This window comes from Microtus pennsylvanicus, chromosome 6 (assembly GCF_037038515.1).
Source record: "Microtus pennsylvanicus isolate mMicPen1 chromosome 6, mMicPen1.hap1, whole genome shotgun sequence".
Classification (NCBI taxonomy): domain Eukaryota; kingdom Metazoa; phylum Chordata; class Mammalia; order Rodentia; family Cricetidae; genus Microtus; species Microtus pennsylvanicus.
Genome location: NC_134584.1, coordinates 50,525,529 through 50,549,766, shown reverse-complemented (window position 1 = coordinate 50,549,766; position 24,238 = coordinate 50,525,529). Strand labels below are relative to the sequence as shown.

Sequence of the window (24,238 nt, the reverse complement as noted above, 5' to 3'; positions counted from 1 at the left end):
TGGCCAAGCCAATGCCCACATCCACCTTTCTGCCACATGAGACCGTAGCATGATCCCCTGCAGAGGCGCTAACACCTGTGTCATCATGAAAAATCCATACTTAGAAGTCATTCAGTTGTAGGCATTTGGTAGAACGAACATGTTGGGAGTCGTGCAGCCTGTAGTAATAGGAACGGCGGGCTGGGTCCCCAGCAGCCCGCACGGCTAGCTTTATCCGAAATAATTACACGGAAACTGTATTCTTTTGAACACCGCTTGGCCCATTTCTATCTAGCCTCTTCTAAATCTCGCACCTGGACTAGCCCATTTCTAATAATCTGCTGTAGCCCATGAGCTGGCTTACCAGGAATGATCTTAACCTGCGTCTGCCTGGAGTGGAAGAATCATGGTGACTCCCTGACTCAGCTTGTTTCTCCCAGCCTTCCGTTCTGTTTACTCCTCCCACCTATGTTTTAACCTATGAGGGCCAAGCAGTTTCTTTATTGCTTAACCAATGAAATTAACAGATTGATATGACACTCCCACATCAGCAGCCTACTTTCGGAACAGAATATGAGAGCTTGTCCAACTGGTCTCCAGGAGGCAAAGCCCGCGGAGACCACTCACTCAGCAAGGACCAGAGGATGTCGGGCAGTGCAGAATACTGTTGGGATGGTGTGGTCTGTGCACTCTTCTCTCTCATAATGCTGACGATTCTCATGACGGACGGTTTTAGCGTCATTTGTCAGTCATGCATGGGACACATGAGCTCATTCCCAGAAACACCATTTTTTTCCTCAAATGTTTTCCTCTAAAATTCTTTGGGAGTTGATGCTTCTTGGTTTCTTATCTGGAAACACCAGCTGTCACTCCACCCTGGGAACCGTTTGAATTCAGCGCTGACAAAATCGGAGGCAGTAAAAATTAATAGGCAGTTAAAGAAATGCAGGCAGCTTATCGCAGATCACCCCTCTTTTTGTAAATATGCTTTGTTAAGTTTTGGGCAATACTGCTATTTTGAGAATGTGTGCCTATGATTATGATTTTTTAGCTTTTTTAAAATTGTTGTTTGTTTGGTTTTTTTAAGGGGGGATTGGGTTTTGCTTTGCTTTGTTTTGTTTGATTTTTTGAGGCAGGATTTCTTAGTGTAGCCTTGGTTGTCCTGGAATGCGCTCTGTAGACCAGGCTGGCCTTGAACTCACACAGATCCACCTGCCTGTGCCTCCTGAGTGCTGGGATTAAAGGTGTGTGCCGCCACTACCTGGCCACTTTTTAGTTTTGTAATGGATATTACAAAATAACTAGTTTTAATTATTAATTAGTTTAATAATTACAAAATGATTAGTTTTGGATGGATTTTTGGCCAAGTTAGCAAAATGCTAAGGATTGTTTTTGGTTTAAAAGATGTCTTGATGTAAAAGTTGGGGGAAAACCATATTTTACATGTTTATTTTTGCTAGAGTTAACATTGGAGGGTCGGCAAAGAATACTTGTTAGTATGGAAAAGCATGCTTGTTTTTAAAGTATAAATAAAGACAGCTCAAGATATTTGGGACTGGCCACGTGTGTAAAATTCATCTGGAAGACAATTCATTTCTTTGCACTAAGGCCTCTTCCCCATCTCAGGACTTGAGCCCAGGCTGTGGCACAAATAGACTTAGATACATGACATATGAATTATATCTCAATAAGTGATTTTTTTAAATAAATTAAACTCTCATCTGAAAAGAAAAATCTCTCCAGACCTATATTCTTTTAATTCAGCCCAATCTCTATCCAAATGACATTCAGATACTGGCTCTTTAAAAGTATAACCTAGGATATCTTTCAAAATTTTGCTTATTTCTCCTGCCTGTCCTTAGCCTCACTTGAGTCTAATTTTTCCAGTTCCCATCCAGATTTAGACCATCACTCACAATTAAACCTATAGCAGATTCCTACCTTAAAGCCTGAGGACACATTTACGAGAATTACGTTCCCTAGCAACAAGCATAGGCTGCCTGGAGCTTAGGCCCATGCCAAGGTCTTCACAAGCTCCGTCAGAGAATCAGTGTTTATCTCCTAGAAAAATGTGTGTGACGGGAACAGGGGCGAACTGGGTAATCAGATAGAATTCTCCCCCAGGACATCAGCTAATCCATGTCTGCACTCTGAAGCCCCGCAGGTAGAATCAGAAAGTTCTCTTGGAAGATATTGCTGACAGAAGTCTGTGACACTGGGAAGACCTGCTCTCACTGGGAGAACGCCCCAGCCAGTCCGACTGAGAGGCACAATGTAGATGCCGCCACACCTTTATGAACGTATTTATTTAGGTTTTGGAGACACGGTCTCACGTCACCCAGGCTGGCCTTGAACTCACCATATGGCCCTCTCTGGCCTTGAACTCTTGATCTCTCTTCTCTAATTCCAAAAGTCTGGGGCTACAGACACGTACTGCCCTGTCTGGCTCCCATATCATGCATTTAAAGTCTTTAAGGTCATTTCCCCTTTCAACTTGATTTCCATAGTTGTCGGACTCTGCCTAGACACAAAACCCACATTTCCCGTGAGCTACAGACAAGCCCCCTCCTATGAAACAATCCCTGCAATTCTGCTTCCCTTGCTTTTCTGTTTCTCCAAAGAGAGCAGAAGGGAGAAACATCGCTGGATCTGTTGCTGGTTGCCAAGCTTCTGTCTCGGGAACTCAGAAACACATGCCCTCACTCAGGTGCTTTTAACTCCGCAGGCTTGGAATTCTCCGGCCCTGTATTTCATTCCTCTGACCATGAAGAGCCTGGAGCCATTTGAAAGTATCTTCTCAAAGAACAATATTTATTGCATATCCATTACATGGATTGTGCTCACCCATGTGGACCCAGTGACAGCAAATTATCCCCTTGTCCTTGAGGAGCTACCGAGGGAAAGAAGCAGTAATCTGTCTTAAAATGTAAAAGCAAATGCTTTAGCGGGCAGTGTGAAGTACATCATACACACGGATATTTTATTCCCCTGTTAACCCTAAAGGCCATTATTTACATTTCCATTTTGCATGTGACACTAAAGGCTTCCTACCTAAACAACACTGAAGCTAGGACTCAAATCCATGTCACACAGTCCATACTATGTGTTATCAATGTAGTACCTCTTTACGACACTATGAACCCAAATATTCTTCTTACATTTTTAATTTTGCAGATGCCTCTGTCACCAAAACAGAAAAACAAGAAAGAATATTGCTGAAAAACAGGACCAACTCAAGGCCAAATGCCTGATACCAAGCTTAGAAGCCCTGTCTAGTTTGAGACAAGCCAATTGAAGATTTATAAACAAATGCTAATGCTAGTTCTCAAAAGTTTTTACCACTTGTGCTGGCCTTACGCCAGGAACTGTGTCTGTCCTGCAGGGTAGAGCTTTGGATATCGCCACGCTGGTCCCCAGACAGATCCTTGACCTTCTCCAAAACTAGACCTAGAGACCACTGATCACAATCTTCATTTATGTCCCCTCATTTTTTACGTATTATTTAATAATGTCGTACATGTATACAATGCATCTTGACCATATCCACCCAAATCCCCTCTCCATTCCTCCTATACTCCCCCAATGCACCCCTCCCATTTCCATACCCTTCCTGCCCTGAACCCTCTGAAACACAAGCCAAGATAAATCTTTCTTCCTCGTCCCAGTTTGCTTCCTGTTGATGTGGTCAAACCCTAACCAAAACCAACTTTGGAGGAAATGTTTATTCCATCTTACACTTCCCAGTCCATCATAAAGAAAATCCAGGGCTTGAACTCGAAGAAGGAACAGAAGCAGAGATCATAGAAATACAGTTTGTTGACCTGCTCTCTGTGGTTTGCTCAACCTGCTCTCTCTCTCTCTCTCTCTCTCTCTCTCTCTCTCTCTCTCTCTCTCTCTCTCTCTCTCTCATTAATTTATTTAGTTTTTAAAAAACTATCTTTTCTCATTTTACATACCAATCCCAGTTCCCATTCCCTCCCCTCCTCCCACTCCCTTCACCTTCTCCTCTATCCCACCCCCCTCCACTCCTCAGAGAGGGTAAGGCACACTGCTTTGAGAAAGGGCCAAGGAGCTCCCCACTATATCCAGGCTGAGCAAAGTATTCCTCCAAAGAGAACGGGTTCCACAAAGCTGGTTCAAGCAGTAGGGATAAATCCTGGTCCCACTGCCAGTGGCTCCACAGACTGCTCCAGCCACACAACTGTCACCTACGTTCAGAGGGCCTAGTTTGCTCCTATGCTGGCTCCCCCACTGTCTGTCTGGAGTCAGTGAGCTCCCTTTCGCTCAGATAAGCTGTTTCAATGGGTGTGCCTTTCATAATGTTCATATTATCACTCTTCCCGCTCTTCGACAGGACTTTAAGAGCTCAGCTCATTGCTTCACTGTGGATCCTCCATCTGCTTCCATCAGGTGCTGGATGAATGGTCTATGATGACAATTAAGATAGTCATAATTTGATTACAGAGGAAGGTCAGTTAAGGCACCCTCTCCACTATTGCTTAGGGTCTTAGCTAGGGGTCTTCCTTGTGGATTCCTGGGAATTTCCCTAGTGCCAGGTTTCTCTCTAACTCCATAATGGCTCCTTCAATTAAGACACCTCTTTCCTTGCTCTTCCTCTCTATATTCTTCTCCCATCTCCACCATCCTGTTACCTCATATTCTCTTCTCCCTCTTTTTCTCACGTCCTCCCCTTCTGTCCTCCCTTCCTCCCACACTCGTACGCTCCCAGTTTTCCCAGGAGATCTTGTCTATTTATCCTTCTCAGGGGAGTCCATGTATGTTTCTTTTAGGATTCTCCTTGTTCCCCAGCTTCTCTGGGGTCGTGGACTATTGGCTTGTTATTCTTTGCTTTGCGTCTAAGATCCACTTATGAGTGAGTAAATACTGTGTTTTTCTTTCTGAGTCTGAGTTACCTCACTCAGGATTGATTTTTTTTTTTAGTTCCATCCATTTACATGCAAATTTCAAGATGTCACTGATTTTTGTTTTTTGTTGTTTTTTTAACCACTGAGTAGTACTCCATTGTGTAAATGTACCACATTTTCTTTATCCATTCTTCGATTGAGGGCATCTAGGTTGTTTCCAGGTTCTGGCTATTAGCTATAAACACAGTTGAGTAAATGTCCTTGAAGTATAATTGAGCATCCTTTGGGTATATACCCAAGAGTGGTATTGCTGGGTGTTGAGGTAGGTTGAGGCCCAATTTTCTGAAAAACCACCATACTGATTTCCAAAGTGTACAAGTTTGCACTCCCACCAATGGAGGAGTGTGCCTTTACCTCACATCCTCTCCAGCATAAGCTTTCATCGGGGTTGTTATATTAGCCATTCTGACAAGTGTAAGATAGAATCTCAGAGTCATTTTGATTTGTATTTCTCTGATGGCTAAGGATGTTGAGCAGTTTCTTATGTGCCCTTTTTGCCATCTGAGATTCTTCTGTTGTGAATTCTCTGTATAGATCTTTATTCCATTTTTTAATTGGATGATTTGGTATTTTGATGTCTAGTTTCTTGAGTTCTTTCTATATTTTGGAGATCAATCCTCTGTCTGATGTGGGGTTGGTGAAGATCTTTTCCCATTCAATAGGCTGTTGTTTTGTCTTATTGACTGCGTTCTTTGCCTTACAGAAGCTTCTCAGTTTCAAAAGGTTCCATTTATTTATTGTTGCTCTCAGTGTCTGTGCTACTGGTGTTATATTTAGGAAGTGGTCTCCTGTGCCCATGTGTTCAAGGCTACTTCCCACTTTCTCTTCTATGAGGTTCAGTGTGGTTGGATTTATGTTGAGGTCTTTGATTCATTTGGACTTGAGTTTTGTGAGTCTGTTTTGTGAATCTGTTTGTACTCTTTTACATGTTGACATCCAGTTATGCCAGCACTATTTGTTGAAGATGCTTTCTTTATTTCTTTTTATAATTTTAACTTCTTTGTCAAAAAATCAGTTGTTGATAGGTGTGTGGTTAATATCAGGGTCTTTGATTTGATTCTATTGGTCCACCTGTCTGTTTTTATGCCAACACCAAGCTGTTTTCAGTACTGTGGCTCTATAATAGAGCTTGATGTCAGGAATGGTGATGCCTCTAAAAGTTCCTTTATTGTACAGATTGTTTTGTCCTGAGTTTTTTGTTTTTTCCATATGAAGTTGAGTATTGTTCTTTCGAAATCTGTGAAGAGTTGTGTTGAGATTTTGATGGGAATTGCATTGAATCTCTAGATTGCTTTTGGTAGGATTGCCATTTTTATTATGTTGATTCTACCTATCCAAGAGCGTGGGAGATCTTTCCATTTTCTCGTATCTTCAATTTCTTTCTTCAAAGACTTAAAGTTCTTGTCAAATAGGTCTTTCACTTCTTTGGTTAGTGTTACCCCAAGATATTTTATGTTATTTGTGGCTATTGTAAATGGTGATATTTCTCTGATTTCTTTCTCATACCCTTTATCATTTGTATTTGGAGGGCTACTGATTATTTTGAGTTGATCTTGTATCCTGCCACATTACTGAAGGTGTTTATCAACTGTAGGAGTTCCCTCATAGAATTTTTGGGGTCACTTATGTATACTACCTTATCATTTGCAAATAGCAAAAGTTTGACTTTTTCCTTTCCAATTTGTATCCTCTTGATCTCCTTTTGTTATCTTACTGTTCTAGCTACAATTTTGAGTACTATGTTGAATAGATATGAAGAGAATGGTCAGTCTTGTCCTGTTCCTGATTTTGGTGGAATCACTTTGAGTCTCTGATGTGGGAGTGTCATATATCAATCTGTTGATTTCTTTGGCTAAACAATAAAGAAACTGCTAGGCCCATTTGATAGGCCCACCCTTAGGTGGGTGGAGTAAACAGAACAGAACGCTGGGAGGAAGAGGAAGTGAGGTCAGACTCCACAGCTCTCCTCTCCGGAGCAGACGCAAGAGAGACGCCATGCTACCTGCTCCAGGGAAGACGCACGCTATGAAGCTCCGACCCAGGATGGACTTAGGCTAGAATCTTCCCGGTAAGCGCACCTAGGGGCGCTACACAGATGATTAGAAACGGGCTAAATTAATATGTAAGAAATGGGCTAGTCCAGGAGCGAGAGTTAGCCTAGAAGAGGCTAGATAGAGATGGGTCAAGCAGTGTTTAAAAGAATACAGTGTCCGTGTAATTATTTCGGGGCATAAGCTAGCCGAGCCGGACAGGCGGCTGGGGTGTTTGGGGACGCAACCCTGCCGCCGCTCCTCATATTACTACAAGTCTCTATTTAATTTGACAGTTGGCTTGGTATAATATATTCCTTATATCCATGATCTCTCTAAGACCTCTATCATGAGGAAGAGCTGAGTTTTGTTGAATGCTTATCAGCATCTAATGAGATAATTGTGTGTTTTTTCTTTCAGTTTATTTATATTGTGGATTACATTGACTGATTTTCCTATGTTGAACCATCCTGTATCTCTGGGATGAAGCCAACTTGATCATAGTGGATAATTTTTTGATGTATTCTTGGATTCAATTTGCCAGTATTTTATTGAGTATTTTTGCATCAATTTTCATGAGGGAGATTGGTCTGAAATCCTTTTTTTTTAGTTGAGTCTTTGTGTGGTTTGGGTAACTAGCCACATAAAAAGGGTTTGGCAATGTTCCTTCTGTTTCTATTGTGTGGAAAAATTTAAGGAATATAGGTATTAGCTCTTCTTTGAAGTTCTGGTAGAATTGTGAGATGAAGCCATCAGGTCTTGGACTTTTTTTGGTTGGGAGACTTTGATGATTGCTTCTCTTTCCTTAAAGGTCTATTTAAATTGTTCATCTGGTCTTGATTTAATTTTGGTATGTTCCACCTGCTTTCTTATATAACCCAGGCCCACCTGTGTCCAGTGGTGGTATAGCCCACAGTGAGCTGGGCCCTTCTACATAAATTAGCAATATGCTCCACATGTGTGCCCACAGGCTTATCTGATGGAAGCAATTCCTCCTTCCAAGTGACTCTTGTTTGTCTCTGTAGGAGGTATAGAGGTCTTTGTGCTAATAGATACTCACAAGGAGAAGCTGGACTGTAAGCATCATGGATAAGCACTAGGGGATCCAAGACCGTAAGCACACAGGGTTGTTCTTTCAAGGGAAGGAATGCAGAACCCGTTATCCACTAGAAGTCTGGGACTGGTCGTGTTTTCTAGTCTAATTGCCTTTGCAATGTCTCTGTGGTTAAAGACTTTTCTGGCTCCAGATCCTCCCCCAGCCCCTTATAGTAGGTTTGTTTTTCTCTGTCAATCTATAGAGCCTATCTTTATGAACTTTACAAAGAATTTCAATGTAGTCACATCTTGTGTGTATTTAGCTTACTTGGTTCCTCAAGACGATCTATGTATGCTTTGCTGTGAACACAGGATTGAGTTAATAATGACTAGAATAAAATTTCACCAAATTGTGCCGTACTTAAATAAACTACTACGGGTCAGACTCCAGAAGTTTGAATCAACACCGGCTACTTCGTCATGCTGAACCAAACTGCCTTCCTGCCTCTAGCGGATGGTCCCTTGCAGGATTGTGACAGTCACAGAGATCCCCTCTGCACGTGACAAGTTGACAAAATCTACCCAGCACACTCCCTGAAGCTGTTTGGTTGGGTGCTGTGGTCACAGGAATGAGACATCTACCTAGCATAATGTGATCCTCACGTTTGCTTCTATTCAACGTTCATGAACAGCAGCCACCACGCCGGGACTGGGAAAACCAAGCATGGAAGAAACGCTCCTCACTTAGGAGCAAATAAGAGGCGAATGCTTATCACTCAAATTGTTGCTGGATATGTGTCTTTCTAGCTATTCAAAACAACCGTTAGGTTTCTAAAGCTAAGTCAGGGTCGGATAATTGCACAGCAGACCCAGGGCAGGTAATGCTTTTGGAGCAGTTCGCCTCAGGCTCCTGCATGCTGATCCAGGATGTGCCGTTCACACATCCGCTCTTTGCCAAGGGAAAGCAGGAACAATAAGACTTACTCAGCTAGCTTGAGTGAGCTAGTATTTACAGTGTTCTCTCACGTATTGAACCAGTCCTCCTTAGGTGAACAAGGTCAGGTCAAATAAAAAAAGCTTCCCTATGAGACACAAGTGAAGAAGCCTTATCAGAGCATGGGTCGCTTACTACACAGCCTTGCTTTCGAGGCCAGTCCCGCTCATGGTGCCATAGTCTTAAAAAGTCCCTGCCTCTATTAAGAAGACTTCTCAGAGATGGGCGTGGTGGTGCACATCTTAAATCCCAGCTCTCGGAGGCAGAGGCAGGTGGATTCTTGGGTTCAAAGCCAGCCTGGTTTACATAATGCATTCCAGGCCAGCCAGAGCTACATAGAGAGACCCAGTCTTAAAAGAAGAAAGATAAAGAGGAAACAGGAAGTAGAAGATGGAGGAGAGAGAAGGAGCAGGAGGAGGTGAAGAAAAAAGGAGGAGGAGGAGGGGGAGAAAGACATTCCAGTAAAAGTGGCCTCCTAGCCTGAACAGGCTAAATGGTATTCACACTGGTAGCTAGGGGATGCTGATATTCAAGCAAAACTCTCTTCCTCCTTCCTTTAATTCTATACACACGCTCCTGCCTCCTCTGTCTCTACGAAGGAAGAGTTCAAAGGAATCCAAGACAAAACACCATGTCTGGCTTGTTTATAAAATGCAGTCTGTCTCCACAAAGCCTGCTTTATAGGGGGAATTATTTTTTCCACTTTCCTGGGGAACATCATTAGCATTGTGATAACAACGAAAGCAGTTTTCTTGTTGCATAAGATCGCTTTTTAGCAGGTGAAATCCTACGTCTGGCGCCTACTTCAGTACTTGACACAGAGTAGGCACCAAAGATCTGTGAAAGAAGTATTAACAGGATGGACAAATGGGTATTTATCATGTTGGATGTTGACATAAGACAAATATTAATAGTATGTTTTTCAATAAAATCCCATCAGCTATTACTTAGAGTAACAAAGAAGAATCTTTGGGAAGGGTGGTATGAGTGGGCACACCTTTTACCTCAACTCTCAGAGACTGGTGGACCTCTGTAAGCTTGAGGTCAGCCTGGTCTAGATAGCAAGTTCTGGGCCAGTCAGAGCTACACAGAGAGACCCAGCCTGGAAAAAATCCACTGAAAAGCAGGAAGAGAGTTTCCAATGTATACATACAATTTGGCAAATAACTGAATAAATGCTCATTAAATACATTTTCCCTCAAATTCCTTTTCCAGATGTCTCCTCCTTTGGCCCTCCCCTACCACAGCACAGACTCTTTCCCCACCTTCCTGTTTGTGAAAAGTAAAACAAAGAGAAAGAAAAAGAAGTGTTGCCGTTAGAACAGTCACATGATTTAAAGTCCAATGGCTGCCATTCCCACACACCAGCCCAGGGCTCTTGGTACTTGTTTTACTTTTGGGTTTGTATACCAAGATCTCCAGGCAGACTATGTCTGGCAAAGTGTGAAACAGATGAAGCGGGTGGCAGTGTCTCCCTACGAACCCTCATGTCTTGGCTTCTCTGCAGTCTTTTGTTTTCAGGCCTGTGGAGTCTGGCCTTGTAGTGCATGCTCATAATGCCGGCACTCTGTAGGCTAAGGCAGGAGGACTGCAGTGGGTTCCAGGCCAGCCAGGATGCCATTGTAAGACAGCATCTCAGAAAGGAAGGAAAGGAGAAAGGGAAGAAGGGAGGGAGGGAAAGAGGGAGGAAAGGAGGGAGGGAAGAGGAAGCCATGAAAAACCCAGCACCCTGGCTGAAATCTAAGTGAGCAGTGGTCTGTGTCTCAGGAATATTTGCTTATACACCATAACAAATAGAAAGCAGGACTTGGAGGACAATTGTCAGGCTGAGTCTATGAAAAAAATATTAAGAATCAAATAAAACAAGCATGTGACTTAGAGAACAACCTCAAGTCTCACCCTCACCCCCAAGATTTAGCAGAAAAAGATAAATATGAGAAAGGAGAGAAGAAAATATTCAGTTCATATAAACACCAATAGCAGATCTCCATAGATCTATTTAGTTTTATCTGTTCAGATAAATCTCAGAAAAGAAACTGAACATGCAGCAGAGGAACAACCGGGGGCATGAGAAAAATCCCTTCTATCTAACCAAGCATTGTCTTCCCAGTGAAAAGAACCATTAAGATTCAAGCCCAATTATAGAGACAGACCGACACCAGGACTCTCAGGCATATGGAGGAAAATGGACTTGGAGACCGATAGATATGAAGTAGTTATAAACACACAAGCCAAAGTGAAAGATTTATGCTATGTCACTACCAGAAAACAACAGGTCAACAGTATGCAGAGGTATAGAAAAAACATGCCGTTGTCTGAAAAAACAGACTCCCAGTAAGATCAAACTAAGCATAACTCAAATATTCAAGGACTCGGAAACATAATACCCAAGTACCAATCTGAAAAGCACTTGAAAAAAGCTGGCTATATAGCTTAGCAACTAAGTCACCATGGTCAAAGGAAACAAGAAAATCAGCCCCCCACTATCCCTCACCCCCATGGGTCAGTGATCCAAACCACCAGGGTTAAGACCCCATTCTGGACCTGAGGCATAACTCCAGGTGCTGGGTCATGGCAGTTCTGTGACGGCTAATAGGGACAAGAGACAAGAGTGTGCTTTTCTTTCTTTTCCTTCCTTCCTTTCTTCCTTCCTTCCTTTGTTTTTTTGTTTTGTTTTGTTTTTGGTTTTTTTTAGTTTTTTGTTTTTTGAGACAGGGTTTCTCTCTGTAGCTTTGGAGCCTATTCTGGAACTAGCTCTTGTAGACCAGGATGACCTCTAACTCACGGAGATCTGCCTGCCTCTGCCTCCAGAGTGCTGGGATTAAAAGTGTGTGCCACCACTGCCCAGCCAGCAAGAATGTTCTTATTCAAAGTGAGTTGGCAGCTCTAAGTGCTATAACACACCAAGAAATGTAATACTGTGTCCCGCACCGTGGCCCCCGTCTGCGCTCTATGCGCTAGAACCCAGTTCGCGAGCTTCGGGCAAGGGGCTGGAGGTTGAGAATACACACGCAGAGACAGACCAACACACAGACCTTCCAACACTGGTACCAAAAGCCCCTCTTTAATAGCACCACGGAGTCTTAAATAGCCTGCAGTCAATGGCCACAGGTGAAAATCCCATCCTCTGATCCTCTAGGCAAAGCACAGCTTTTAGTAACTTCAATTAGAAGGCTCTAGACAGCGAAGAGCAACTGAGGGCCAGGACTTAATTGGTCCCAACAATACCGCAAAGACAATGGGATCAACAAGCAGGACACAAAATGCATAATGGTATTTGTTTTATAAATACATTTAGAAATTGTAGGGGTTTTAGATTTAAAATAAAGATAGGAAACAACTGTCTAACACAAGCTTAACGTGTGTTCTTAGGATGTATGGGAGAGAAGGTGAAATATCTTTATCAGTACACTCTCTCAGCCTCCCTTACATTCAGGCTAATAGCTGTGCTACAGGCTCCTAACTAATAAGATGGGGGTACTTTATAGCTTGCTCACACGATCATAACCATGTGTGTTTTCTCCTCCTTGCAAGCTGACCACAGAGACTGTCTTAGAATGGGGAGCATTCCAAGAAACAGGACCAGCTCCCTCGGTTGTTGTTAGCAGAAGCGTATTCAGGAAAAAAAATCTGATTTCGTGTTGCTGTCGGCATTAGTGGTACAGTGGCTGGTGTCGCTTTTACTAACGCAGAAAGTGGTGCCTTCACGCGTATTTATCACTTTAGAGATAGAGACCCAACATCCAAGTATTAGAAATTGATGGGGGAGAGTCTTCTGTTTTGTGTTAATTTCATTGGTTAAATAAAGAGACTGCCTTGGCCCTTTAATAGGACAGAAAATTAGGTAGGCGGAGTAGACTGAACAGAATGCTGGGAGAAAGAAGCTGAGTCAGTCAGTCGCCATGATTTTCCCACTCCAGACAGATGCAGGTTAAGATCTTTCCTGGTAAGCCAGCTCGTGGTGCTACACAGAATATTAGAAATGGGTTAGATCAATATGTAAGAGTTAGCCAATAAGAGGCTGGAACTAATGGGCCAAGCAGTGTTTAAATGAATACAGTTTCCGTCTAATTATTTCGGGGCATAAGCTAGCCATGCGGGCGGCCGGGTGCCGGGGATGCAGCCCCGCCACTCCTATTTCTAGAAGAAATAGGTAAGTTGCTTTCCAAAAAACTAGAACATAAAACTCAAGAAAATACAAAGAAAGGACTAAGTTTGAATGTAGTTTGGGGTATATGTTACAGGTTCATGTTTTGGGAGCTTGGTCCCAATGTGGTAGTAGTTAGCTTAAACGAAATATACTGCCCTCAGAAAGTAATTGATCCAAGACCTTTATGGAAAAGATATTAAAAGTCAGAGAAGGGCATGAAAGGAGGCCTGAATACAGAGACGATACTTTCTAGTAGCAGCCCAGATGAAACAAAGCATGAAGCCGAAGGAAAATTGCTCACCATTTGCTAATTGACTTCCCTCTTGCCGCTGAGTTGGTTTAGCCTGCCTGCTGCTCCTTCTGCTTCTAATTTCTTCGCCAATATCAGAACCAGTGTTAGCAGGTTTTCTTAGAAGACTAAGCACCAAGAGCTCCCTAGGAACCTCCCAGGTTTTCTGGACCGGACTGGGGCTGCTGAGTTACTCAGCCTTGTAGGCTGAGAAACTAGAGGGTCTTTGGACCTTCCCAGTGAGAAGCCACTGAGGGTTCAACTGATGGACCCAGCCTCAAGGATGGAGCAAAGGCTCTCGCCTCTCAGTTACAAGACATTTACTCACCTCCCAGTGGTTCTGTTCCTCTAGAGAACCTTAACTAATATATTAAAAAGCATTTAACAAACTTTTGCAAGCTGATGCTGAAAATCATGTGGGCAAAATAGCTGAGATAATTTTTTTTTAAAAAAAGGACCCTGGTAAAAGATGAGGGAACAATGGAAACTGTTTGAATGTTCACAGTTGGGCTTCCTTGTTGCTGGTAGCTGGGCCATGCCATTTTTCTACTAAGTAATGACATGGATAAAATCTGTTGATGGAAGGAGGACCTGCTTTTGGTCCCGGCTGCCTGGCTAGCATACACTTGAAATAACCACACAAAAAAATTGTATTAATTAAATTACTGCTTAGCCCATTATCTCTAGCCTCTTATTGGATAACTCTCACATCTTGATTTAACCCATTTCTATTAATCTGTGTTCACCACAAGGTCATGGCTTACCGGGAAAAATTTAGCATGTCTGACCTAACATCTCCATGGCAGCTCTCTCTGACTCTGCTTCCTTCCTCCCAGAATTCAGTTCATCTTCTTTGCCTACCTAAGTTCTGCCCTATCAGGCCAAGCAGTTTCCCTATTGATTAGTCAATGAAAGCAATACATAAACAGAAGGAACTCCAACACCAGAAATCAACTCAAACACAGTTGCTCTGAAGTCACAATAAAACAGATAAACAAAGCCCATCTTGATAATTTAGCTTAAGCCCAGACCCAAACAAGGGCCCTATGCAACCCACAAAATACCAAACATTTCTACCCTTCAAATAAAACACATGTTTGCTACATCTTCACCAAGTACAGTTTCAGTCTCACTGTGGTGTGCTCTCATTAGAGAAAAATATTCATTGATGGGCTTGGAGACATGATTCCATGGTTAAGAGAGCTTGCTGCTCTTGCAGGGGCCCAAGTTCCTTTCCCAGCATTCCTATTGGGTGGCTCGCAGCTGCCTCTAAGAGACCAGAAGACCCAACACTTCCTTCTGGCCTCCATAAGTGCCATACATGGAATACACACACAGATATATACAGAAATAAAAACATATTTTTTAAAGGTGTCATTTTTTTATTAACAAAAAATACAAGAAAAGATATGGAGTCAAGTGGTGGTGGCACATGCCTTTAATCCCAGCAATCAGGAGACAGAGGAAGGCAGATCTCTGTGAGTTCGAAGCCAGCCTGGTCTACAGAGTGAGTTCCAGGACAGCCAGGGGTGTTACACAGAGAAACCCCATCTTGATAAACCAAAATGAAAAGAAACAATGTGAAGAGAAGGATTCCATTAATAGTGAAACAATACATTGAAATAAAAATAAATACTTTTAAAGAAAATATACATTGGAATATGTCACAACAGACTTGACCACAAATAAAATAAAATAAAATTTTACTGTCTGATGAGCCTGGGTTTTTCTGGGTTTCTAATTGTTAGAATGAGTTGTTTTAATATACATGCATGTATTTTAAAACACATGCATGTGCTTTTGGTTGTCTGTAGCTCAGTGTCTTGTCTCTTGTCCCTCACTTGTATTAGTGGCTTAGCCATTTTTATTTTAGAAGATCATGAGCACATGTGCCTTTGGGGTTCTATTGCTGTGAAGCATCATAACCAAAGCAACGTGGGGGAAAGGGGGTTTATTTCACTTACATTTCCATCACTGAGGGAAGTCAGAACAGGAACTCAGGGCAGGAACCTGGGGGCAGGACTTTGAGCAGAGGCCATAGGAAGTGTTACTTCCTGGTTTGCTCTCCCTGGCTGTTCACTGTTTTTCCTTACATAGCCCAGGACCACCTGCCAAGGGATGGCACCACCCACAGTGGGCTGGGCCTGCCCACATCAATTATTAATCAAGAAAATTCCCTACAGACTTTGTCTACAGGACATTCTGATGCAAATATTTTCTCCACTGAGGGCTCTCTTCCCAAATCACTCTGGCTTATATCAAGCTGACAAAAAACTAAATGGCACAACATGTATGTAGTTCTTTCTTTCTGCAACCAAAGGACTCTTTGGTTGTTGTTGTTTTGGGGGAACACTTCTTACCAGTAAATGTAATCCTGTATATATTTGTCAAATAAGAAATTTTAATTATTTGCTATGTTATTTAAAAAAAATTTTAAATGTGTATGAGTGTTTTGTTCACAGGGATGTCTATATACCACATGCAGGCCTGGTGCCTGTGGAGGCAAGAAGAAAGCATCAGATCTCCTGGAACAGGAGTTACAGACCATGGTGAGTTGCCATAAGGGTGCTGGGAATTGAACCCAGGTCCTCTGGAAGAGCATCTGGTCTTTTAACTGCTCAGCCATCTATCCAGCCTCTGCTATGTTAATTTTTAATCGCAAGAACGCAAATGAACAAAGAAAGAGAGAAAATAAAACTTGACTACTGGCAGAGTTGTATTTTAGAAGGTTTATTATATAAGTATATATATATATTTATTTATGTATATAAGTGAGTGAGTATATGTAAATCTGCACCATTGTAGGCAATATCCACGGGGGCCAGAAGAGGGCGTTAGCTCCCCTGGAACTAGAGTTACAGTTGGATGTGAGTCACCATGAGATTGTGTTTAGTAAAACTAACCAAAAAAGAAGCCAACTTTAAGAGAACATAACAAAACCACAAAAGATTATTAGGATAGTTGTCAGGAGGTAAAGTTCCAGCTTACTTATTAATAAGCCCTAAGTGGCTCTTCCCACTCAGTTACCCTAAGTTAGGGTTGGGGTACCCCACATAGGCACTGACCTAGTCAAGATCATCCCTCTTGGGCATAGCCAGAGGCTCATCTGCTTGGTCAGTCCAGATCCTGTCACCATAACTATCAGAGTTAGCAATCGTGTTGGCCAAGAGAGAATTATACTCCAACACCAGTTTGACAAAAAAGACGGAAAGCTGAGCCAAAGACAGCCACCCCTCCACTGTTAGCCCTGCTTTCCCTTGAGATGCTCCTTTCACTGACATCTGATCAAGGTCACAGCAAACGCCTGGGGGGCGGGTCAAATGGCCAAGGCACAGGGATAGCCACTCTGACCCTCTCTCCTGTGGCATCGCTTTCTGAGTCCATGGTGGTATTGCTTACTTTTCTGTCTCTGAGGGGAAAAAAATGACCAAAGCAACTTATTTTGACTTATGGTTCCTGTGAGTTAAACTCCATACTAATGGGAGCAGCATGGCAACCGGAACAGGAAGCTGAGCGTTCATGTCCTCGACTGTGAGCATGAAGCAGAGAGGGCAAATTGCAAATGTCGGTTTTTAAACTCTCAAAGCCTGCCACAAGCGACACATTTTACCAACAGGGCCACATCTCCTTAACCTCTCCAAACAGCACCATGAACCAGGGAACACGTGTTCAAACACATGAGCCTCTGGGGGACTTTTTCATTCAAACCATTGCTAGGTTATCTTTCCTTTTGTCACTGGTTTCTTTTGTCACCGTCTCTGTCACCTTTGAACTTTTGAGCATCCCTCCCACTGGCTGGAGCCCTCTCCCTTTCTGATTCCCCTAGCCCTTTGTCTTGATCTTGTCTGGGTCCTTCTCTTTCTATTCTGAGAGCAGACAGCTCCATTTGCTCCCACTATGATCTTTGGGAAAATTCTCATGTGGTGGCCTTTGGGGTGTTGTTGTTGTTGTTGTTGCTGCTGCTGCTACCGATGTTGTATTTGTTCTCACCACTGGGTTATAAGCTCTGTGAAGACGGGGATTGTCTGTTTTGTTCTCCGTTATGCTCCCAGCACCTCCTACATGAGAGCAGAGAAGCGGAAGGAATGAAGAAATGAGCTATATACAAGCAGCCTCCAGACAGCGTTCCAGAGGCTTCTGGAAGCACAGCAAAACTCGACCCAAAGAACTTATTTAAACTGCACAGGTTTAGCGGGGTGTTGTGCCCATGCTTACCACCTTGGCTTTCAGGAAGCCAAGGCAGAAAGATCTGGAGTTCAAGGCCAGTCTCTCAGTAAATGAACAACTAAAGAACCGAAACTCCCTTTCCAAACTTCAGTCCCAAAACTAGGGGTGCCAATGTATCATATCAAGATTGGAAAGGGGCAGAGGTCCATGGGTTCACAATGTGCCCCACACAGCCCTCCAGATTCTGGCACAGAGTAAGACATGTGATAACTATAATTACTGTGGGAAGCAGAGAAATCACCAAAAGGGAAAGTTCCCGGGAGCTTCAATACATTACTTGTTGTGAGGCCCACTGTTTTGGGTGCGTCAACCCTCCGCCTTATAGCACCCCCATCTCTTCTACCGAAGCTTCTTATCATCACCAGCCAGACCTGCTGCGAGCCAATCTCATGCGCTCCCTGGGCCTCATTTGTGGGTGACTCCCTTTCTTATTAAACCTTTCTTAATCTTCAGTCTTCTTTTCTTGCATCACAGAGACTTTCAATAATGAAACACAATGACATCTTCTATTTGAAGAGGAATTATAAAATGAATAAAATAGAAAGGTAAAGTTACTTTTAACAAGTAATTTATAATTAAATGATGCTTTTCACCCACATAAAATGTCACTCACACCATGAGTTTGAAAGCTGGGCACCCAGATAAAATGTTTGGAAAAAGACTTTTCACATCCAACCTACAAGGTCTGGATAATCAACTGCTCCTAGCATTTTCAATAATCTTTACTCTTTCTGTTGCTGTCTGGCCGAAAGCAAGTTGCTGAGGAAAGGGTTTTATTTCATCTTACCCTTCCTCCAGTGTTGGATTGGAATAGTATGCTGAGTCCTCTAACACCAATTAGAAATAAAGGAAATGCCCCCAGGCCAATCTAATGGAGGCTCTGCCCCAATCCAAGCTCCCTGTTCCCAGATGTGCTGAGTTGACCACCAGGATTTTCCATCTCATCTTATTAAACAAGAACAAGGGATGACACCACAGAGCTGGAAGTGAAGGGAACGAGTTCAAGTCTTTGAAGCACTTTGTATCCCCTTCTTTAAATTTGACATTCCTCCAGGATCTCTTTCTTCTGGGCAGTTCTCAGTGTCATTGTCCCCAGGAGCTTAGCCTGAGCACTTATCAGTGACTAAAGCTAATGTCATCTGCAGACTTAGCATTGGCGTGAGTAGGTACCCGTAAGGGAATCGAGAAAGTTAGGGTTTGAACTGAAATGATTTCTGGGAATGTAGCAGACTGTGAAACTACTGACTGTTTGTAGTGCTTCAGGGTTAAAACACGCCAAGTTATAATCACAAAGAGTCCAGCACAGGGGGAATCTAAAGGCACTGTATCTTCTAAGTCACACACTGGCCCCCGCTGAGCCAATTTCTACCAAACAAAGTTCTTTTTTGTGAAACCAATAACCTGTTGATACCAAGAGTGACATGAAAGGAAAATTCCACAATCTCTCTTGGCTTCTGTTTTGTACTTTGAAAGCCGGTAACTATATCTGCTTAGAGGATTAATTAGATTAGACATGTTAATGAAAACAATAAGGATGTGACGGGGGCAGATGGCCACTGTACACAAGGCTGCTTCCTACCTGCGCTCTCCGTCTCTCTGTGACTCTGCAAAGAAGCCTTCCTTTCAGTTCTGCTATTCTGCCTGCGCCTCTTGAGCTTGGATTAGGAAGCTCTTAGCAACCGCTCCTCTCACTGTGCTGTGGCTTACAAGTCACTCACCTCATCAGTGGTGATGTATGCTCTGATCTCAGCACCCAGGAGGTGGAGGCAAGAGCACCCAGGATTCAAGGGCTGCTTCAAACTACTTAGGAAGTTAAGGGCCAGCTTGGGCTACAGGAGAGAGAGAGAGAGAGAGAGAGAGAGAGAGAGAGAGAGAGAGAGAGACTGTGTGTGTTTCTTAACCTTGTTTAACTTTTGGAGATGTGTCTTCAGGCCAGCACAGAACCATGTTCAAAAGTTATGAAATATAACACTTAGCTTTCTTTTCAATTTCTTGAATTGAAATTGCCCTTACCAATTTCCCCTTGTTTCTCTAAAAACTAAGGTCTAAGTGACATTTTTTTCTTGGACAGAGGGTTATTCCATAGGTATATTGCCCACGAAAGTGAATTAGTCTTATGGTCTTCAAGTATCCAATGCAATAACCCCTCATTGTTACAAAGCACAACCTCCAAAGGATCCATTTTTAAAAATCCGTGCATACTGTCCAATAAAGGAGCTGTCAGGATTGGGATGTAGGTCAGTTGTTAGAGTGTTTGAGCTTGCCTAACACACATCAAGCCCTGGGTTTAATTCCTCAGTACCATATAAGCAAACTGTGGTGGCACATGCCAGTAATCCCAGGCCAGGCAGAAATAGGAAAGACAAAGGTTCAAGGCCATCCCCAGCTACAGAACAGTCTTGAGACAAGACTGCACTACAGGACACCCTGCCTCAAAAAGAAAAGAGTTGCCCAAACCACAGTTCTGATTTTTCATTTTGGTTTTGATATGGCTAAGGCATAAAAGAATTGTTTACTTGTCTGTGATGTCGAATTTCTCTTCAGAAGCCATACCGCTAAAGACACCCAAGTTGCCAGGAGGTTGTTGAGTAGAGCATTGTGATAGTGAAAGATTAAATATTGTACACACTGTCAAAATCGTCTTGGGCTATCCTTAAGAAAAGTAGCCACTTGGCTTTCTGATTGAATACTCTATTAAACGCGCCACGCACATGCTACTAAACAGTGTGGAGTCCATGGATAGGTAACATCACTGTCTCTTGGGGCAAACTCTTATGTTTAGCCTTTGCCGACGGCTTAACATCCTGGTGACTATCAGGTAACCCCTTGGAATTTGTCGTTAAGCTTGGTAGGCCTCTAACCATGACCAATCCTAAAGCTAAAGATATTTGATAGCAGCTGAAATCTATGCAATACATTTCCTCACTTTGCTGCTGCGCACCTACCTATAGCCCCCACAAATGTACTTGCTGAATGTATTGATTTATGATATCCTTTGTTCTGTGGATATAAAAGTGTGTGTGTATATATATATATATATATATATATATATATATATATATATATATATACTTTCATTTTAGAGAACACCATCCAAAGTAGCTTCAATACATGTTCCCAGAACATAGCCACTTGGATATGGCTCAGAATAAGCCATTTGTTTCCTTTAAAGAAGGGTCCTTATATAGAGATAGGACTTATTGGTTTATACACACACACACACACACACACACACATACACACACACACCTTTAAAAATAGGTTCCCTGTATAAGAGAATACATGTGGCATTCATCTTTCTAAGTCTGGCTTGTTTCGCTTAACATAACGGTTTCCAATTCCATCCATTTTCCTGCAAATATCATTTCATTTATCTTTATGACTGCGTAAGATCCCATTGTGTCTGTACCATATAGCCTTCATTCATTTTTTGTTGGTGTACACCTAGGTTGATTCCATTTCCTGGCTGTTGTGAATAGTGCAGCAATAACCACAGATGCTATTGTCTCAAGTCCAATGGTCTTTACCCCCACCTGTCTTTCAGACTCTCTCTCTCTCTCTCAGTCTCTCTGTCTCTTTCTCTCTCTCTCTGTCTCTCACACACACTCCCACCTTCACCACGCCACTGTAGTCAGAGAGCAGAGCACACTGAAGCTGTTGTACCATCCATCCTCCTAATTAATGATCAAAACTCATTGGAGCTGAGGTGCTGCTCTCCCAATAGACAGCTATTTTTAAAATATTTCTCTTTGAAAACAACAGCATGATTAATCCCATTATTCCTACTTAAATTACTTATGGAGAAACAGCCATGCTCTGTAAGCAATTATTAAAAATGCTTTATTATGTGTAATTTGCACATGCTTCAATTTGTGTTGCTTAGGGTAATTTATTTGCCAGGGTGTGATGTCATCTACCAAAATTAACTAGATCTAATTTTCATTCTGACACGCCACATACAAAAATGCAGTTTTAAAGCAAAGTTCCTCTTCTCTCCAGAAAGGTTCTCAAGAAAGTGTCAGATGAATAAAACGAGAAAAGAATACTCTGCACACCACGCAAGGCATTATCCTTCACACAGTAACGTCAAATGCGTTCTTTTATTTTGAAACAGCAGAGAGAGAGGCCATTCACCCTCGGAGGGGGATGCAGACTTTATTGTTGCTAAAGCCAGGGTAAAAGAGTGATCCTGTGGGGAAAAGAAGGGGTGTGGGAACGTAAGGTGGAGGCTGTTGACCCTTCATAAGCACTTCAAGAGGAAGGAGTTGCAGGAAGTTCCTCGGGGACAGTCACACAGCTTTCCGATCCTGGCCCCTTTCCGCACTGCGCACTGCTCTCCGGCGTCACACTGTCAACAACACAACCGGTGGTTATACGGGTCCCAAAGGAGCGGTCTCTTGAGAAGAACGGCTAGACCGCTACCATCACCTCTAAGTACAGTCAGATCCGAAGCCCGGAGAGCCTGAAGCCACGGGCTTATAATTTCAGAAAGAGGACATTTAAAGGAAGAAAATTAAATGGTTGATTCCCTCCTACAATGTTCTGCCTTGGGAGCGACTGCATTTTCAGCTTCCTTTTCTTGTAAATTTAAAGAGGGAAGAATTACCTAGACCCTTGCATCTAAGAAATGCACAATACACTCTCCCAAAACCTTGTTTCTACTTTCTCACCTCCTCACCCAAAGGAAAGCAGGTGTGTGTGTGTGTGTGTGTGTGTGTGTGAGAGAGAGAGAGAGAGAGAGAGAGAGAGAGAGAGAGACAGACAGAGACAGAGACAGAGAGAGAGGGAGAGAGAGAGAGATTTTACCTAGAACTGTTCCCACATAGGTGACCCGTTCTGAAAACTTTTTATTACGGAATTTAAGAAACAAAACAACAAGGAAATGATAAAGAAAAGCCCCGCCATGCTCTAGGAGAAATTAAGGGACAACTGCGTAGATTTAAGGGCTCATCCAACTACGATGTTTCGGGAAATACTCCCACTCACATCATGGGACTGTTTTCTGGCTCTACAAGCCTGTGTTCCCTTACACTTAGGGACCAGGGAACAAAGCGCGAGAGCAGAAGCAAAGCATCACCTGAGCTGCTCCGCCACCTGCTAGAGTAAAGACCCTGTGTAAGATGGCAGTCCTTTCTCCTGGAAAAGTAAGGGAAGGGTGACCCAGAGCCTTACCATGGGGACTTGGCCGTACTTCTTCTCATAGATCGGAATGCGTTTACTCTTGAGCTTCTTCAGGACTTCCTGCAGCGCTTCAATCTGCAACACAGCGCCGGGAGCCCGAAGTTGCCGCCTTGGCTGCGAGCCCAGCGCAGGTGCTCACTTTCAGCTCAGTTATACAGAGCCCAAGACACAAGACACACAACCGTAGGGTGGCGGGACTCGGAGGACGGACAAGTAGGGGGTGGAGTAGGGGATAGATGGTGATGGAGAGGAAGCCCTGCGGGCGAAGTCCCTAGTCCTGACCTCACCCCCAGAGCCTCCAAGGTGCACAGTGCCCAGAACAGTCACAACCAGGGATTCGCTCGACATGCAACCCGTAGCCCGTGAACTCAAATATCTTTGTCTGATAGCGAGTACCAGGACTTTATTTTTTAAACAGGGCTCCAGGGACTCAGCCCTCCTGATGGGACAGGAGCGAAGGAGGGACGCATGCAAAGGAAGGGCCCCGCGGCAGCCCAGGGGGATCCCGAAGCAAGGGGAATACTGACCAGCTCCTTTTCATGGGACGCATCGTCCACGGCAGAGTAGATGTCCAGGGCTCGGGGCTGCAGCTCGGCATCCTCCTGGGCACGGACACCCAGCAAAGGTAGCAGTAGCAGCAGGGCGGCGCCCAGGAGGGGCAGCAGCCGCAGGCGGGAGCTCTCCATGGTGCTGGACCTAGTCGTTGCTGGGGCACCGCGCTCTCCTGCTTCTTATAGCCGGCTGAACCCGGTGCCGGGAAGAGGGAGGGGGCGAGGAAGGACGGGGGTGTGGAGGAGGGCCCGGGTCAGCCGTCTGTAGGCAGCGCTCCGCTGCCGTTTGACGTCAATGCCCGCCGGGCTCCGGGAGCCCGGGAACGAGGCTCTGCGCACAGATGGGATAGAGCGCAGAGAACAAGACCCCGTGCCCCAAATGCTGTCAGCCCCGCGGCCAAGGACGCTCCCTGAGGGGGCAGAGCTGAAACTGAGGGGTAAAAGGCGAGGGATTGGAAGCGGGAGGGCCTGTGAAATGGAAAATGCCTTCGGGGCAATGAACAGGCAGAAGAGTTGCTTCCCTTAGCTTAGAGGTGGTGGATGCGCCACAGTCTTGCTTTTAGGCTCTACCTTGCTTCTCTCATCCCCAAGCCCTTTTCCTCCAGCAGGCTCCTTTGCTGAGCACAATCCTAGGCAAGCTAGGCAGGTGAGGGAGACAATCGGCATACTAGACAAAGGGAGACTGTGTCCTCCCGCACCAGGGACTCTGTGGAAACCAAGTGATATTAATAACCTGGAAAGGAGAATAACCCAGCTCAAGAGCTGAGCAGGAGCCAAAGAACCCGACACTGGTTCCAGTCCTGGCTCAGCACTTCGGAACTGTGTGCCTTAGAACGGAGTGGACCTCACTGAGGGGGCTGGTAGATCTTTCAATGGC

At 43.8% G+C, this 24,238-nt stretch overlaps 1 protein-coding gene across 2 annotated transcripts; it reads right to left on the bottom strand.

Moving 5' to 3' along the window:
• Positions 1-21,762: 21,762 nt before the first annotated feature.
• On the bottom strand, positions 21,763-23,636 carry Cartpt (CART prepropeptide). Of its 2 annotated transcripts, none has more exons than XM_075977845.1 (3): positions 23,338-23,636; positions 22,802-22,924; positions 21,763-21,977 (listed from the first exon to the last, which is right to left on the bottom strand). In XM_075977845.1, exons 1-3 carry the CDS (start codon positions 23,494-23,496, stop codon positions 21,870-21,872), a joined length of 390 nt encoding a protein of 129 aa, XP_075833960.1. In that variant the 5' UTR covers positions 23,497-23,636; the 3' UTR covers positions 21,763-21,869. The 2 variants fall into 2 exon arrangements, with proteins under 2 accessions (XP_075833960.1, XP_075833961.1); XM_075977846.1 differs by having other exon boundaries at positions 22,802-22,885; positions 23,338-23,633.
• Positions 23,637-24,238: the final 602 nt, after the last annotated feature.

Coding starts and splice junctions, on each gene's coding strand:
- Cartpt (XM_075977845.1), bottom strand. CDS start 23,496: ATGGAGAGCTCCCGCCTGCGGCTGCTGCCCCTCCTGGGCGCCGCCCTG. Junction 22,925..23,337: donor CGTCCCATGAAAAGGAGCTG/GTCAGTATTCCC, acceptor CTGGGCTCGCAG/CCAAGGCGGCAACTTCGGGC. Junction 21,978..22,801: donor AGTACGGCCAAGTCCCCATG/GTAAGGCTCTGG, acceptor TGTTGTTGACAG/TGTGACGCCGGAGAGCAGTG.